Source organism: Hylobates moloch, unplaced genomic scaffold (genome assembly GCF_009828535.3).
Source record: "Hylobates moloch isolate HMO894 unplaced genomic scaffold, HMol_V3 SCAFFOLD_10, whole genome shotgun sequence".
Classification (NCBI taxonomy): domain Eukaryota; kingdom Metazoa; phylum Chordata; class Mammalia; order Primates; family Hylobatidae; genus Hylobates; species Hylobates moloch.
Window position 1 is genome coordinate 28,025,544 of NW_026652285.1, and position 14,515 is coordinate 28,040,058.

The following is a 14,515-nucleotide window of genomic DNA, read 5'->3' on the forward strand; positions in this document are numbered from 1 at the left end:
TCAGTCAACTGGGATTGAGTGCCAAAATGAAGAACAGTTAGAAATACATAACAAAAGAATGCCTGGTTTACCTAGCAACATTAGGTCCTGAAGCGTCTGTTTGAGGGTTACCCCTAATCACAAAAGCAGACAGCTCCCCTAAGCAGAAGGGGATTTTTTCAACAGTTTTTGTTTTTGTTGTTTTTGAGATGGAGTCTCACTCTGTCGCCCAGGCTGGAGTGTAGCAGTACTATATTGGCTCATTGCAACCTCTGCCTTCTGGGTTCAAGCGATCCTCCTGCCTCAGCCTCCGAGTAGCTAGGATTACAGGTGTGTGCCACCAAGCCCAGCTAAATTTTTTTTTGTATTTTTAGTAGAGATGGGGTTTCACCATGTTGGCCAGGCTGGTCTTGAACTCCTCACCTCACGTGAGCCATCCACCTCGGCCTCCCAAAGTGCCGGGAATACAGGCGTGAGCAACCACGCCTGGACTTCAGCAGATTTTTTTTCAAGGTTAGCTACGTTGTGATTGCTGGGTATAATAAGTTTACTCCCAGCATAAGCAGAGGGGGGTAAGTACATAAGACTTAACAGGTGAAAAGGCATGAAACATGCTAAATTTTTGGAAGACTGGCCAAATGATGTCAATTTTCTTATTAAGCAAAATAGACTCCAAGAAAATGGTATGAAGAGTGGTATAAAGTACCACTGAACCCAACATTTTCACCTCTCTGCTATAGGTTATTAAAATAAAACTACAGCATGTTCAAGTGCTGAGATGCACTCCTTTCTTCAAACCTGTGTTGTTTCTTAAAGCATAATCCCTGAAAAGAACTGTGCTGTTTAAGTAATATATGTTATTGGGTAATGAAACAGTCAACTAAGAGTAAGTAATTCTGTCAAAAAGCAGTTGCAAACAGTTTAGACAAAGTTAACTAAATCATGTATTAACAGATTATATTCTGTACAAATCAGAATACAGTCACTGGTGGCTGCTAGAGGCTTCATCTGTTTTAGTTCTGCTATTTAAAGCTCAGGGAATTACTGCTTTTGTTCACAACTGAAACAGACCTCGGAATTAAATAAGACTTTAGTCCTTTTAGAAAATGTAAAAAGTATAGGAGTTTTCATACTAAATGTATTTTAGCAGAAAGAAGAGGGAGGCTAAAAGCATCTTCCTCTGACTGAGATACTGAATCCTACAGTTAGAGGAATTTTTTTTTTTTTTTGAGACAGTGCCTTGCTCAATATATTACCCAGGCTTGAGTGCAGTGGCACGATCTTGGCTCACTGCAATGTCCACCTCCTGGGCTCAAATGATCCTCCTGAGGAAAACTCTAAATTTCTGTTCCTTGGTAATGTATGTTATCGTGTAATGAAACCGTCAAGTGTCAAGTAAGAGTAAGTAATCTTGTCAAAAAGCAGATGCAAACAGTTTAGACGAGGTCAATCCTGTCAAAAAGCAGTTGCAAACAGTTTAGACAAAGTTAACTGAATCATGTATTAATAGACTCAGCCCCTCCAGTAGCTGGGACCACAGGCAACTGCCACCACATCCAGCTAATTTTTGGGGGCATTTTTTGTAGAGACCGGGTTTTGCCATGTTGCCCAGGCTGGTCTCAAACTTCTGGGCTCAAGTGATCTGCCCGCCTCAGTCTCCTAAAGTGCTGGGATTACAGGTATGAGCCACCGTGCTTGGCCTAAAGAATTTCTGAAGATGCTTTACAGTACCAGATTTTGATAATCTGGATCAGACTACCAGAGACTGAAATCGCAAGGAAGTTGGTCCCAACACTATTAGCAAGGAGGCAGCTTTTCAATGTGCCAGTTCCCCAGTATCAGTCAGAAGCCATGGGAACCTGTGTGGGAAGGAAGGAAAAGCATAGGCCTGAGTCACAAATTCAAATGTTTACAGGAGTTTGGCAGGTAACATAATGAGTCACACAGATTGGTGTAAGAGAAAAGATGAAGTGGAGATCACAGCTAGTTGGAGAATGAGCAAAGAGATGGCAACTGTTCAGCTTTAGTCAACTGTTATGTTGAAATGTAGGCCCAATGTTGTCTGATAATAATTTTTCAAGATAAGCCAAAGCCTAAATTATGTAAAATCTAATTTTTAAAATTTGGGAATCAACTGAAATTAAAAAGGGAAAAACTAATAACGTGAAGGCCAGATAAAATATATCTGTGAGATGATTTGTGACCTCTCTAGCTTATGTACTAGGAGGACCTTCAGTGGCACAAACAAGAGGCTAAGATTGGAAGAAAAATCCTGAGTAGGTAACAAGGTACAAAGGAAGCAGCCAGAAAGAGAGAAAGAGAGAGAGAGAAGAAAAGAAAAAGAGGAAGAAAGGAAGGGAGGAAGAAAGGAAGGGAGGAAGAAAGGAAGGGAGGAAGGGAGGGAGGGAGGGAGGATTGACTATAAAGGTGGTGCTGCTATTAATTTACTTTTGGGAAACAGAATATTCTTTGGAGTTTGAATTTTAGGCCTCTTGAAATGCTAAAGAAAATGATTCCACTGTCATATCCATTAGCAGACAGATTTTTTAAAAAGATATGCAAAATAATTAAGGAAGCAAGGAGGTAGGGATAGAAAAATCTGTAGTTTCAAATTTGTCTGTAACTTACACTAAGCCAACAAAGGTAGGAGATGATCAGTGCTAATGTCTTTTTTTTTTTTTTTTTTGAGATGGAGTCTCGCTCTGTCACCCAGGCTGGAGTGCAGTGGCACGATCTTGGCTCACTGCAACCTCCACCTCCTGGACTCAAGCAATTCTCCTGCCTCAGCCTCCCCAGTAGCTGGGACTACAGGCACGTGCTGCCACGCCTGGCTAATTTTTGTATTTTTAGTAGAGAGGGGGTTTCACCATGTTAGCCAGGATGGTCTCGATCTCCTGACCTTGTGATCCGCCAGCCTCGGCCTCCCAAAGTGCTGGGATTACAGGCGTGAGCCACCGCGCCCGGCTAATCAGTGCTAATGCCTACTGAGCATTCAGGTATATCAGAATTAACTCATGTAAAAAGGAATCATATATTGGGTTTCTTCAGAAATGGAAAGGCCTACTCTTAAGAGATTTCAAAATGTAGAGATTTCAAAATGTATTAACATCGATCACTTGAAAACTAGGGTTAAACTACTGAAAAGAGCCAAAATACCTAATCAGCTTCTGTATCTCTGAAGATCAAGCTGGGTCTTAATATTTTTGTGTTAATGACTCTTCGTAAAATCTTGGAAAATCTGAGAAAAACTAGTGAATATAAAGAGGCACATAACACCCCCGCATCCCACTAGGAAAAAAACAACCCAAACCTTGAATGAGGGTGACCATATAGTTCCTGTTGGAGAGATTATTTGTGCTTATTAAAGGGAAGGGTATGTTTAGGATCCTGCCTCTACTATAGTTTACTACTAACATAATACATTATTTCTCTGAAAAATATTAATGGTGAAAATCTCATAGAAGATGCGAACTAGGGATTGCTAATACAGGGTTGAAAGTACTTACCTATTATCTCAGATTCATAATAATCCTGTGTGCCTTCCTGGAAGACAAGACAGGGTGTCTTTATGATTTTAGAGCATGAATTTGGAAAAATGGTAGGTCCATTTGTATGTTAAGTTCATGTCCATCAAAGAGGAATGAAAAATATGTCCTTCCTCCTATTAGGGGTTACGTGGCTGTGTTGTACCAAGGTCAATTAAAGATTCCTTAGAAATTTTTTTTTTGTTGTCCGAGACAGGGTCTTGCTCTGTCACCCAGGCTAGGGTATAGTGGCATGATCATAGCTCATTGCAACCTCAAACTCCTGGGCTCAAGCGATCCTCCTGCCTCAGCCTCACAAGTAGCTGGGACTTACACTACATGTGCGTGTCACCACATCAGGGTATTTAAATTTTTTTTTTTTTTTAGAGAGACAGAGTCTTGCTCTGTCACCCAGGCTGGGGTGCAGTGGCATGAGCATAGCTCACTGCAGCTTTGAACTCCTGGCCTCAACAGATCTTCCTGCCTCAGCCTCCTCAGTAGCTGGGATTACAGGCATGAGCCAGTGCACCCAGTGGGTTCCTCAGACATTCCAAGTTGAGGGAAGAGATGAACTATGAAAAATTTAGTGCTGTGCTTCTTTTGTTTACATATTTATAACATTCTGTTTTGAGATCCTACTGTTTGCATTAGAACAGCAGCATGAAGAAGAGTGAAAAAGCCTACCTTTCAAGCAAATGAAGAACATTTCACCAAAAAACAAAACCAAGACCAAACTTGTACTACATGTTTTTTTTTTTTAATGCGTAAGATGAACTTCTGATTAAGATGAAGAAATAAACTCACATGCATTCATTCATCATACCAGCTAAAGATTTTTCCTAGACCAGGGATCACAGATACATATTCTGTATTAGTGAACAGGCAGTCCATGAGTTCTCCATGGGTAACCCTTAATTTTGTATTTTTATTTTGATGATACTCTAAAAAAGAGTAATAAGTGAATATTCTGGATCACCTAGATGAGCACTTTATAAATGTTTACAACATAACTTGGGATGTAAAATGACAATAATTTGTTTGTACTAAGGTCAAAGGACACCACAATATCATATATACACGAAAGTTTTCAATTAATTCTGATAGAACAGGGTTTTCAACTGCAGCACTATTAACTGCCATTTTGCCTCTTTGTTTCAAGGGGCTTTCCTGTGCATTGTAAGATGTTACCAGCATTGCTGGCCTCAACCTACTAGATGCCAGTAGTATCACACCCTTAGTTGGGACAACCAAAAATGTACAGAGACATTGCCAAGTGCCTCCAGAGTGACAAAATATCCCTAGTTTGAGAGCAAATGCAATAGAGAAAAGTGGTGGGAGAGCTGAGGTAACACAAGGTGTGCAAGAGAATAAACATGTCAAATTCAAATGAACCAAAGATGTAACAATTTCTACTACATTCAGGTTGAAAACAGTGTCACTAAAACATTATCATACATCACATTAATGCTGTCAATGTGAATTTTATTACATTGTAAATCTGTTTTGCTTTTTCTCCCTTAAAAGGCAAGTCTATACATTATTGAAGTTTGAATTATACTTTTTCCTGGTTTACTTTTTTCTTTATTTTTGAGATGGAGCCTTGCTCCATCACTTAGGCTGGAGTGCAGTGGCGCCACCCTGGCTCACTGCAACCTCCGCCTCCCCGGACTCAAGCAATTCTCCTGCCTCGAGTAGCTGGGACTACTAGCCAGGCCACCACGCCTGGCTAATTTTTTTTATTTTTAGTAGAGATGGGGTTTCACCAAGTTGGACAGGCTGGTCTTGAACTCCTGACCTCAACTGATCTGCCTGCCTCAGCCTTCCAAACTGCTGGGATTATACTGTGTGAGCCACCACGCCCGGCCTATTTTTTTCTAGTTAAAACTTTCTTTTCATTACAAAAATTAGCCAGGGGTGGTGGCGCATGCCTGTAATTCCAGCTACTCGGGGGGCTGAGGCAGGAGAATTGCTTGAACCCGGGAGGCGGAGGTTGCAGTGAGCCGAGATCGCGCCATTGCACTTCAGCCTGGGCAACAAGAGTGAAACTCCATCTCAAGAAAAACAAACAAACAAACAAAAAAAACTTTTTTTTCTTTTTTTGAGATGGCGTCTCGCTCTGTCACCCAGGCTGGAGTGTAGTGGCACGATCACGGCTCACTGTAACCTCTGCTTCCCGGGTTCAAGTGATTCTCTTGCCTCGGCCTCCTGAGAAGCTGGGACTACAGGTGCACGCTACCATGCCCAGCTAATTTTTGTATTTTCAATGGAGATGGCGTTTCGCTATGTTGGCCAGGCTGGTCTCGAACTCCTGACCTCAGGTGAACTCCCCCTCAGCTCCCCAAAGTGCTCAGATTACAGGTGCGAGCCACTGCACCTGGCCTTTTTTCTAGTTAAAACTTGACTCTGAAGTCATCAACTAGTGTGTAACCTTTCTTTTTTTTTTTTTTTTTTTTTTTTTTTGAGACAGGGTCTTGCAGATTTTTTTTTTTTTTTTGAGACAGGGTCTTGCTCTGTCACCCAGGCTGGAGTACAGTGACATGATCTTGGCACACCACAAAATCCGCCTCCCAGGTTCAGGCGATTCTCGTGCCTCGAACCCCCAAGCAGCTGGGATTACAGGCGTGCACCACCATGCCTGGCTAATTTTTGTAGTTTTAGTAGAGACAGGATTTTGCTATGTTGGCCAGGCCGGTCTCGAACTGACCTCATGTGACTCTGTCCACCTCAGCCTCCCAAAATGCTGGGATTATAGGCATGAGCCACTGCACCTGGCCTAACCTTTCTAAATGTCGTTTTTCCGCCTAAAGTATCTTTTCTGTTAATATATCACAGATATTTCTTAATTGAAAAAATTCTCAAGAACCCCAAAACTTGAGTATATACTTAGATACTAAATGTCTTAATTAAATAAAAATAATCTGAAAGAGTTTTTTATTTGTTTTGTTTTTTTGAGACAAGGTCTTGCTCTGTTGCCCAGTGTGAAGTGCAGTGGCATGATCATGGCTCACTGCAACCTCAAACTCCTGGGCTCAAGCGATTCTAACACCTCGGCTTCCGGAGTAGCTGTGATCACAGACATGTGCCACTACACCCAGCTAATTACATTTTTTGTAATTAGCTTAGACTGGGGGGCAGGTCTTGTACATTGCTCAGGGCGGTCTCCAACTCCTGGGCTCAAGTGATCCTCCTGCCCTGGCTTTGCAAAGTGCTGCGATTACAGGTGTGAGCCACCGTGCCTGGCCTAAAATTTTTTTTTTTGAGACGGAGTCTTGCTCTGTCACCCAGGCTGGAGTGCAGTGGCGCAATCTCGGCTCACTGCAAGCTCCGCCTCCCGGGTTCACGCCATTCTCCTGCCTCAGCCTCTCCGAGCAGCTGGGACTACAGGCGCCCACCACCACACCCGGCTAATTTTTTGTTTTTAGTAGAGACGGGGTTTCACTGTGGTCTCGATCTCCTGACCTCGTGATCTGCCCACCTCGGCCTCCCAAAGTGCTGGGATTACAAGTGTGAGCCACTGCGCCCGGCCGGCCTAAAATTTTTATATTATAAATACTTTGAAAAACTGGAAAAGGTCCTGGATAGAAGTATTCACTGTTGATTTTCTTTCCTGAAAAACCAGTCTTTGAAAGAGTAAAAAAGTAACTGCCAATACAGCTTGTCTATATATATATATGCTCTATAAATTTCTCTTCTTCGAATCAAGCAAAGCTGACAATGTATTAAAATAATGTCCACAGCTGGGTGCGGTGGCTCACACCTGTAATCCCAGCACTTTGGGAGGCCGAGGTGGGCAGATCATGAGGTCAGGAGTTCGCCCATCTCTACTAAAAATACAAAAATTAGCTGGGCATGGTGGCAGGCACCTGTAATCCCAGCTACTCAGGAGGCTGAGGCAGGAGAATCACTTGAAACCAGAAGATGGAGGTTGCAGTGAGCCGAGATCCACCACTGCACTCCAGCTTGGGCGAAAGAGCAAAACTCCATCTCAAAAAACAGAAAAGAATGTCCAAAGGTATGTAGTAAGTTGAAAAGCTGTCTTGAATACAAGTCCATTAGTGGAAGAATCTTAAATTGGTTAGGTATATTTAAATGTGGGAGACTGTTCCAAAAAAGTGTAATACCACAACCAGCTTACAATTTCTTCCCGTTCTAGTAAGAATAAAACTTGGTCAAAGATTGCCTTTTACCTGTGCACTGAAATCTTATGGTTGGCTGGAAGATGAAGGTTAAAAAAAATCTTAGTTCAACAAGTCCAGCTTAAGAGACATCATTCCAATGCTCATAAATTTACAAGTTTAACAAATATAACTACTGTACTCCCCAAAGACCTAGTAAGTTATGTTAAAGTCACCCAGGATCAAATAGCTTGAAATTCTTTAACAAGCCAGAACTGTCCTATAGGTGTAACAATTTATTTTCCCCTTCTAAACTCTCCCAGGGGGATTATTGCCATCTTCTGTATATCAGTAACTAGTTAGGTACAATTTTCTCTTCTAAAATGATGGGGTGGTGGCGGGGGGGGCAAAGACTGCAAAGTGTAATTCATTTATCAGCTCTTCAACATGCAGCATCAGAGTTTTTTGTTAAAGTTAAGATAGCATCTAATTTTATTTTCCTTCTCAAAATTTATCTAACTTCCAAGGTATACTGAATAACAAAATGACTTAATAATAGAAAATGGTAGCCAATAAGGCATGGACTCTTATGTAGGGAACTTGAAAATAACAGTCTGCTGAATAACTCTTCAAAGTTTAACGCATTAAGAGCAGAAATGGAAACAAAGCTCCCAGTGACCCTCAGCTGAATTACAAAATTAAATAAAAACTTAGAAATCAATAAAAGGCAAAAACATTATATAAGATTTACAAAACACAATTTGTCAAATAGTGTGTATGTGGGAGTGTGGGCTGGAGGGGGTGTCTACGTCAGGATTTCTGCCACTGAAAAAATAAAGTGTGTTGGATGACTGCAGATAAAGATTGGCAGACACAAGAAATCATAGACACCAAGTTTTTGGGGGTATACTCATAAAATTCAATTGTTGTAACAATAGATAGGTACCTTCCTCTGTTAGCAAGTAACTACAACTCACCTGCTTGTGTGCATGATCATAGGAGTTGATATGGTTATCAAATTCCTGATGTTTCTGATATTGCTTATCACAGAGTTCACAGTAAAAGTTGGCTCTGAGGTCTTCCAAGGCTTTGGCAATTGCCTTCTCTTTGTCAACATAATCCTGCAAGAACCATGAAATACAAAGAAACAAAAAATGAACTTGGTAAAACTTTAAGTGAATGTTATAGAGAAAACAGTCTATCTGAGAAGACAAAAAAGGGCTTTTCATAATATTTAGTGGTACCAGTAAAAGCTGGATGAAACACAAGTGGTACTCTGGTGGGTAATTTGTGTGTCGTCATACTAACAATTGTCTTCGAATAAACAAATGTTTAAAAGGACTAAGGATTATACTGGTAAGTATAATGCAAATATTCCAAAACCCCCCAAAAATCTGAAATCTGAAATACCTTTGGTCTCAAGCATTTTGGATAAGGGATACACAACCTGTATTAATATTCTAGTTTTCAGACACTAAGGCAAAAAGCATTACCTGAGTCTGTAGCCAATGATGGAGTTAAATATTCTGTGGTCATTCTACATATAAGCTGCACTGCTTGGAAAGCCAACCCACAGATATGTGTTATCTGCTGGTCTCAGAGAGATTGAAAACTGTGGGACTCTTACATGTGAGAGGAGGTTGGAGAAAAACAACAACAACAAAAAACTTGGACCGACTCAAAGGCAGTCCAATTTGCCTCAGCAGTTTCACTTAAAAACTAGACATCAAAAGACATCTTAAAAAAACAGAAAAAAATTAAAAGATACTTCAAAGCAAGTTAAGTATATTCATTTGCTAATGTCGCACAGAAGGATGAGAAAGGGACAGGAAGAATGCTAAGTGACTACTTGCTTGACTTTTAGAGCAGGGTAGATGCATTACTTTCATAATGAGCAACTTCTAGCAGATTGACCTAAAAAAGATAAGTCTTATCTCAAAGACTATATCTACAGTTTCAAAGCAGCTCTATCATCTCCCAGAAGAGCTACTTAATCAGTAAACAAGAAAAGGTTATTATTTTCTGGAGTGGCAGTACTGAATTAATTTGGACAGACTTATTAAAACTGAAAAGTGAGTATGTGTAGCACATTGTTATTTTTGCCCTATCTAATCCTTCACAATAATTTTCTTTGAGAGTCCCAGACAGTTTCATGTTGTCTGGCTATTAAACGACTTGTGGCTTTTTTGCCCAGGCTGGAGTACAGTGCAGTTTGTGGCTCACTGCAGTCTCCACCTCCTGGGCTCAAGCAATCTTCCCACCTCGGCCTTCCAAGTATCTTGGACTATAGGCGTGTACCAGCAAACCTAGCTAACTTTTGTATTTTTTGTAGAGATGAGGTCTCACTATGCTGCCAAAGCTGGTCATGAACTCCTGGGCTCAAGTGATCCTCCCACCTTGGCCTCCCAAAGTGCTGACATTGCAGGTGTCAGCCACCACACCTGGCTGCAAATTTAAGCAACAAAACTAGAGTGCCTGGTATGAATATAGCAGTATAGGAAAACAGCTTTGATTTTCTTCTTGGGTATCATAAAAACAAAATTATGAATTAAAAAAACTCCACCAACTGCATTTTCAGAAGAACTAGGCAATAGATATGATCTGGAGTATGAAAAACACACAGAAGGAAAGTTAAGCTCTTTATAGAACCCGAATGAGGGAAATGTAGTAGAAGCCACACAAGGCAAAGCTAAGCAATATCAAAAAAGCCAAAGGTGGCAATTTCAGAAAATAGCAAAACATATATCCTGTACATAAAAGGATCCTCTGAAATGAATATACCTACATCTCTTGCACTCATCAAGAATTTCTGGTATCTGGGAAGAACAAAGGGATGAACTTGGGTTAGGGCGGATGAGGAAACATTTGCAGTACAAAGAATGCACACAGAGAAAAGCAAAAAGTTCTGCCCAATTGTGGCAGATCTAAGAAAAGGCTGAGGCCAGGTGCAGTGGCTCATGCCTGTAATCCCAGCACTTTGGGAGGCCGAGGCAGGCAGATGGCTTGAACTCAGGAGTTCAAGACCAGCCTGGGCAACATAGCGAAACCCTGGCTCTACCAAAAATATAAAACATTAGCCGAGCATGGTGTCACTTGCCTTTGGTCCCAGCTACTTGAAAGGCTGACGTGGGAGGACCACTTGAGCCTGGGAGGCAGAGGCTGCAGTGAGCCAAGATTGCGCCACTGCACTCCAGCCTGGGTGACAGGGTGAGACCTTGTCTCAAAAAAAAAAAAGGCTATCAGCACATGCTCACTAAAGGAAGATCCACTCAACTACACAGGACAAGAAAGGGCACACAGTGTGACAATGAAAATGGTCCCAGAACAATCAGTGACAATCAATAGTGTAGTAAAGTTATTGAATCTTAAAGACAGACTCCTTTCAGCAGCTAGGCAAAAACAATCAAGGAGGGGAAGATCAGGCCAGCCTTTGATCTCTTCAACAACACACACACACACACACACACACACACACACACACACACACTCTCTCTCTCTCTCTCTCTCACACACTCTCTCAATTCCAGAAGACAGTGGTACAATAAATACTATAAGATATCTAAGGAAAGAATTAACTTAGGATTTTATATGTATCTTTCAAATATAGGGGATACACACACGTATATATGGAGTTATATGTATGTGTACATATATACACGCATATACATAAGTTTATATATATGTAATTGCCCAAATTAATATTACTATTTTTTTTTTGAGACAGCATCTTGCTCTATTGGCCAGACTGGAGTGCAGTAGTGCAATTACAGTTCACTGTAGCTTCGGCCTCCTGGGCTCAATTAATCCTCCCACCTCGGCCTTCTGAGTTGCTAGGACCACAGGGGCATGCCACTATGCCTGGCTAATTTTTGTATTTTTCGTTGAGACAGGGTTTCATCATGGTGCCCAGGCTGGATGTGAACTATTTTTATAGGCTTATGTTTATATAAAATACATATGTATATAAATAATACAAGAAATACCGTTTGCACAACAACTTTTAAATAAGTTAATAGGGTACAAAATTCAGAAATAATAGAAAAAAAACTCAGCAAAAGAACTGGCAGACTGCTTTAAAACCATTTACTCCTATAACTAAGGTTAAAAGAAATAGGGCTACTAAAGTATATATATATAACTATGTATGTTATATGCTGTCAGAAAATAGAAATGATACAAATAATAAAAAACTGGGTGGGCAGGCAGAAGCAAATAGGAATTTGAGTTTGCTTACTTCTGCAAACGCAAAAGTAAAAAGAACTTTATAAAACATGAAAATTATCAAGTAATAGAAGTATTGTACATAACATAATAATTAAATGGTATGAAGCCACATACTAAGAATGGCCATTTTACTTATTAACATTATATGATAGAGTTTTTAAAATGGAAGAGGAAAGAAGAGAAAACAAGTTAGCTTTTTATTGCTTATAGTATGAAAATAATGGACACTCAAATATGGGTAATTTTAAGTTATAAAGGTAAGTAAAACAACACAAATATAATCCATCCTATATCCATCCACCCATCCATCCATCCATCCATCCATCCATCCATCCATCCATCCATCCATCATCCATCCATCCATCCATCCATCCATCCATCCATCCATCCATCCATTTACTTCCCACTCTGAGACCACATAATAACTTAAAAAATAAAATAGGCCAGGCGTGGTAGCTCATATCTGTAATTCCAGCACTTTGGGAGGCCCAGGCAGGCAGATTGCCTGAGTTCAAGAGTTTGAAACCAGCCTGGGCAACACAGCAAAACCCCATCTTTACCAAAAATACAAAAAATTAGCTAGGCGTGGTGGTGTGCACCTGTAGTCCCAGTTACTTGGAAGGCTGAGGAAGTCCTCGTAGGCTGGGCACGGTGGCTCACTCCTGTAATCCCAGCACTTTGGGAGGCCGAGGCAGGTGGATCACCTGAGGTCAGGAGTTTGAGACTAGCCTGACCAACATGATGAAACCCTGTCTCTACTAAAAATACAAAAATCAGCCAGGTGTGGTGGTGGGCGCCTGTAATCCCAGCTACTTGGGAGGCTGAGGCACGAGAATCACTTGAATCTGGGTGGTGAAGGTTGCAATAAGCTGAGATCGCACCATTGCACTCTGGCCTGGGCAACAGAGCGAGACTCCATCTCAATTTAAAAAAAAAAGTACTTGTAGAGGCCAGGCATAGTGGCTCACACCTGTAATCCCAGCACTTTGGGAGGTTGAGGTGGGTGGACGGCTTGAGCCTAGGAGTTCAAAACCAGCCTGGGCAACATGGTGAAACCCTGTCTTTACAAAAAATATAAAAATTAGCTGGGTGTGGTGGCATGCACCTGTAGCCCCAGATGCTCGGGAGGCTGAGGTTGGAGGATCGCTTGAGTCCAGGAGGTCAAGGCTGCAGTAGGCTGTGATCACTGCCACTGCACTCCTAGGTGACAGAGTGAGATCCTGTCTGGGTGACAGAGTGAGATCATGTCTCAAATAAACAGCACTCATAGAATATTTACACAGACAAGGCCGGGCACGCTGGCTCACGCCTGTAATCCCAGCACTGCGGGAGGCCGAGGTGGGCCGTTCACAAGGTCATGAGATCGAGACCATCCTGGCTAACATGGTGAAACCCTGTCTCTACTAAAAACACAAAAAATTAGCCGGGCGTGGTGGTGGGCACCTGTAGTCCCAGCTACTCAGGAGGCTGAGGCAGGAGAATGGCATGAACCCAGGAGACAGAGCCTGCAGTGAGCCGAGATGGCGCCACTGCACTCCAGCCTGGGCGACAGAGACTCCATCTCAAAAAAAAAAAAAGAATATTTACATAGACAAAAAGCCCATTATAGGCTATAGAAGAAACCGTAATAAAGTCAGAAATGAAGAAGTAATATGCACAACATATATCAACACAGTATAATACAGCTAAGAACTAACAAAAATTTTTAAAAGACCCTTCCATGAATCTGAAGCTGCAGAATTTTAAGGTAAAAAAGGATAATGACAACATTATATAGAGGCTAAAGTATATTGCTTTAAGAAGTTAAGCCTATGTGTATTCCTTGAACACAGGTTTAACCCCTTACAGCAATGGAAACAAGAAAATAAATAAAAGTCACACTCTGGAGAAACTCTTGTGTGTATATATATATATACAAGAAAACATGATTCCACTTATATAAAGTTAAAAAACATGTAAAACTAGGCCCAGTGGTGGCTCACGCCTGTAATCCCAGCACTTTCGGAGGCCAAGGCAGGTGGATCACCTGAAGTCAGGAGTTCGAGACCAGCCTGGCCAACATGGTGAAACCCCATCTCTACTAAAAATACAAAAAAAACCAAAAAATAAAAAAAAAAACAAACAAAAAAAACAGCTGGGTGTGGTGTCATGTGTCTGTAGTCCCAGTTACTCGGGAGGCTGAGGCACAAGAATTGCTTGAACTCAGGAGGTGAAGGCTGCAGTGAGCTGAGATCGTGCCATTGCACCCCAACCTGAGTGACAGAGTAAGACTCCGTCTAAAAAAAAAAAAAAATTAGCTGGACGTGGTGGCGCACGCCTGTAATCCCAGCTACTTGGGTGGCTGAGGCATGAGAATTGCTTGAACCCAGCAGGCAGAGGTTGCTGTGAGCCGTCGTGCCACTGCACTCCAGCCTGGGCGACAGAGCAAGACTGCCTCAACAAAGCAAGACTGTTTTAAAACCAACCAACCAACCAACCCACCCACTACATAAAACTAAGCAATACATGTTTAGGATACAAAACACATTAAAAAACCATTTTAAAATGCAAGGGAAAATAGAAGAGGAAGGAACACTTCCTAATTTATTCTGAGTATTACCCTGATACAAAGACATTACAAGAAAACTACAGACTAATATCTTTTCTGTGTACAGATGCAAAAATGCTCAACAA

At 41.3% G+C, this 14,515-nt stretch overlaps 1 protein-coding gene across 6 annotated transcripts in view; it reads right to left on the bottom strand.

Moving 5' to 3' along the window:
* Nucleotides 1-14,515, bottom strand: part of GPATCH8 (G-patch domain containing 8) — a 108,334-nt gene that overhangs the window by 20,546 nt on the left and 73,273 nt on the right. For 5 of the 6 annotated variants that reach the window (XM_058444846.1, XM_058444848.1, XM_058444847.1 and 2 more), the window contains 2 exons: nt 8,596-8,739; nt 3,486-3,522 (listed from right to left, as the gene is read on the bottom strand). In XM_058444846.1, coding sequence (XP_058300829.1) covers nt 3,486-3,522; nt 8,596-8,739 — 181 coding nt within the window. The remainder of the gene's footprint in view (nt 1-3,485; nt 3,523-8,595; nt 8,740-14,515) is intronic. The other variant, XM_032163856.2, reaches the window with a different exon arrangement.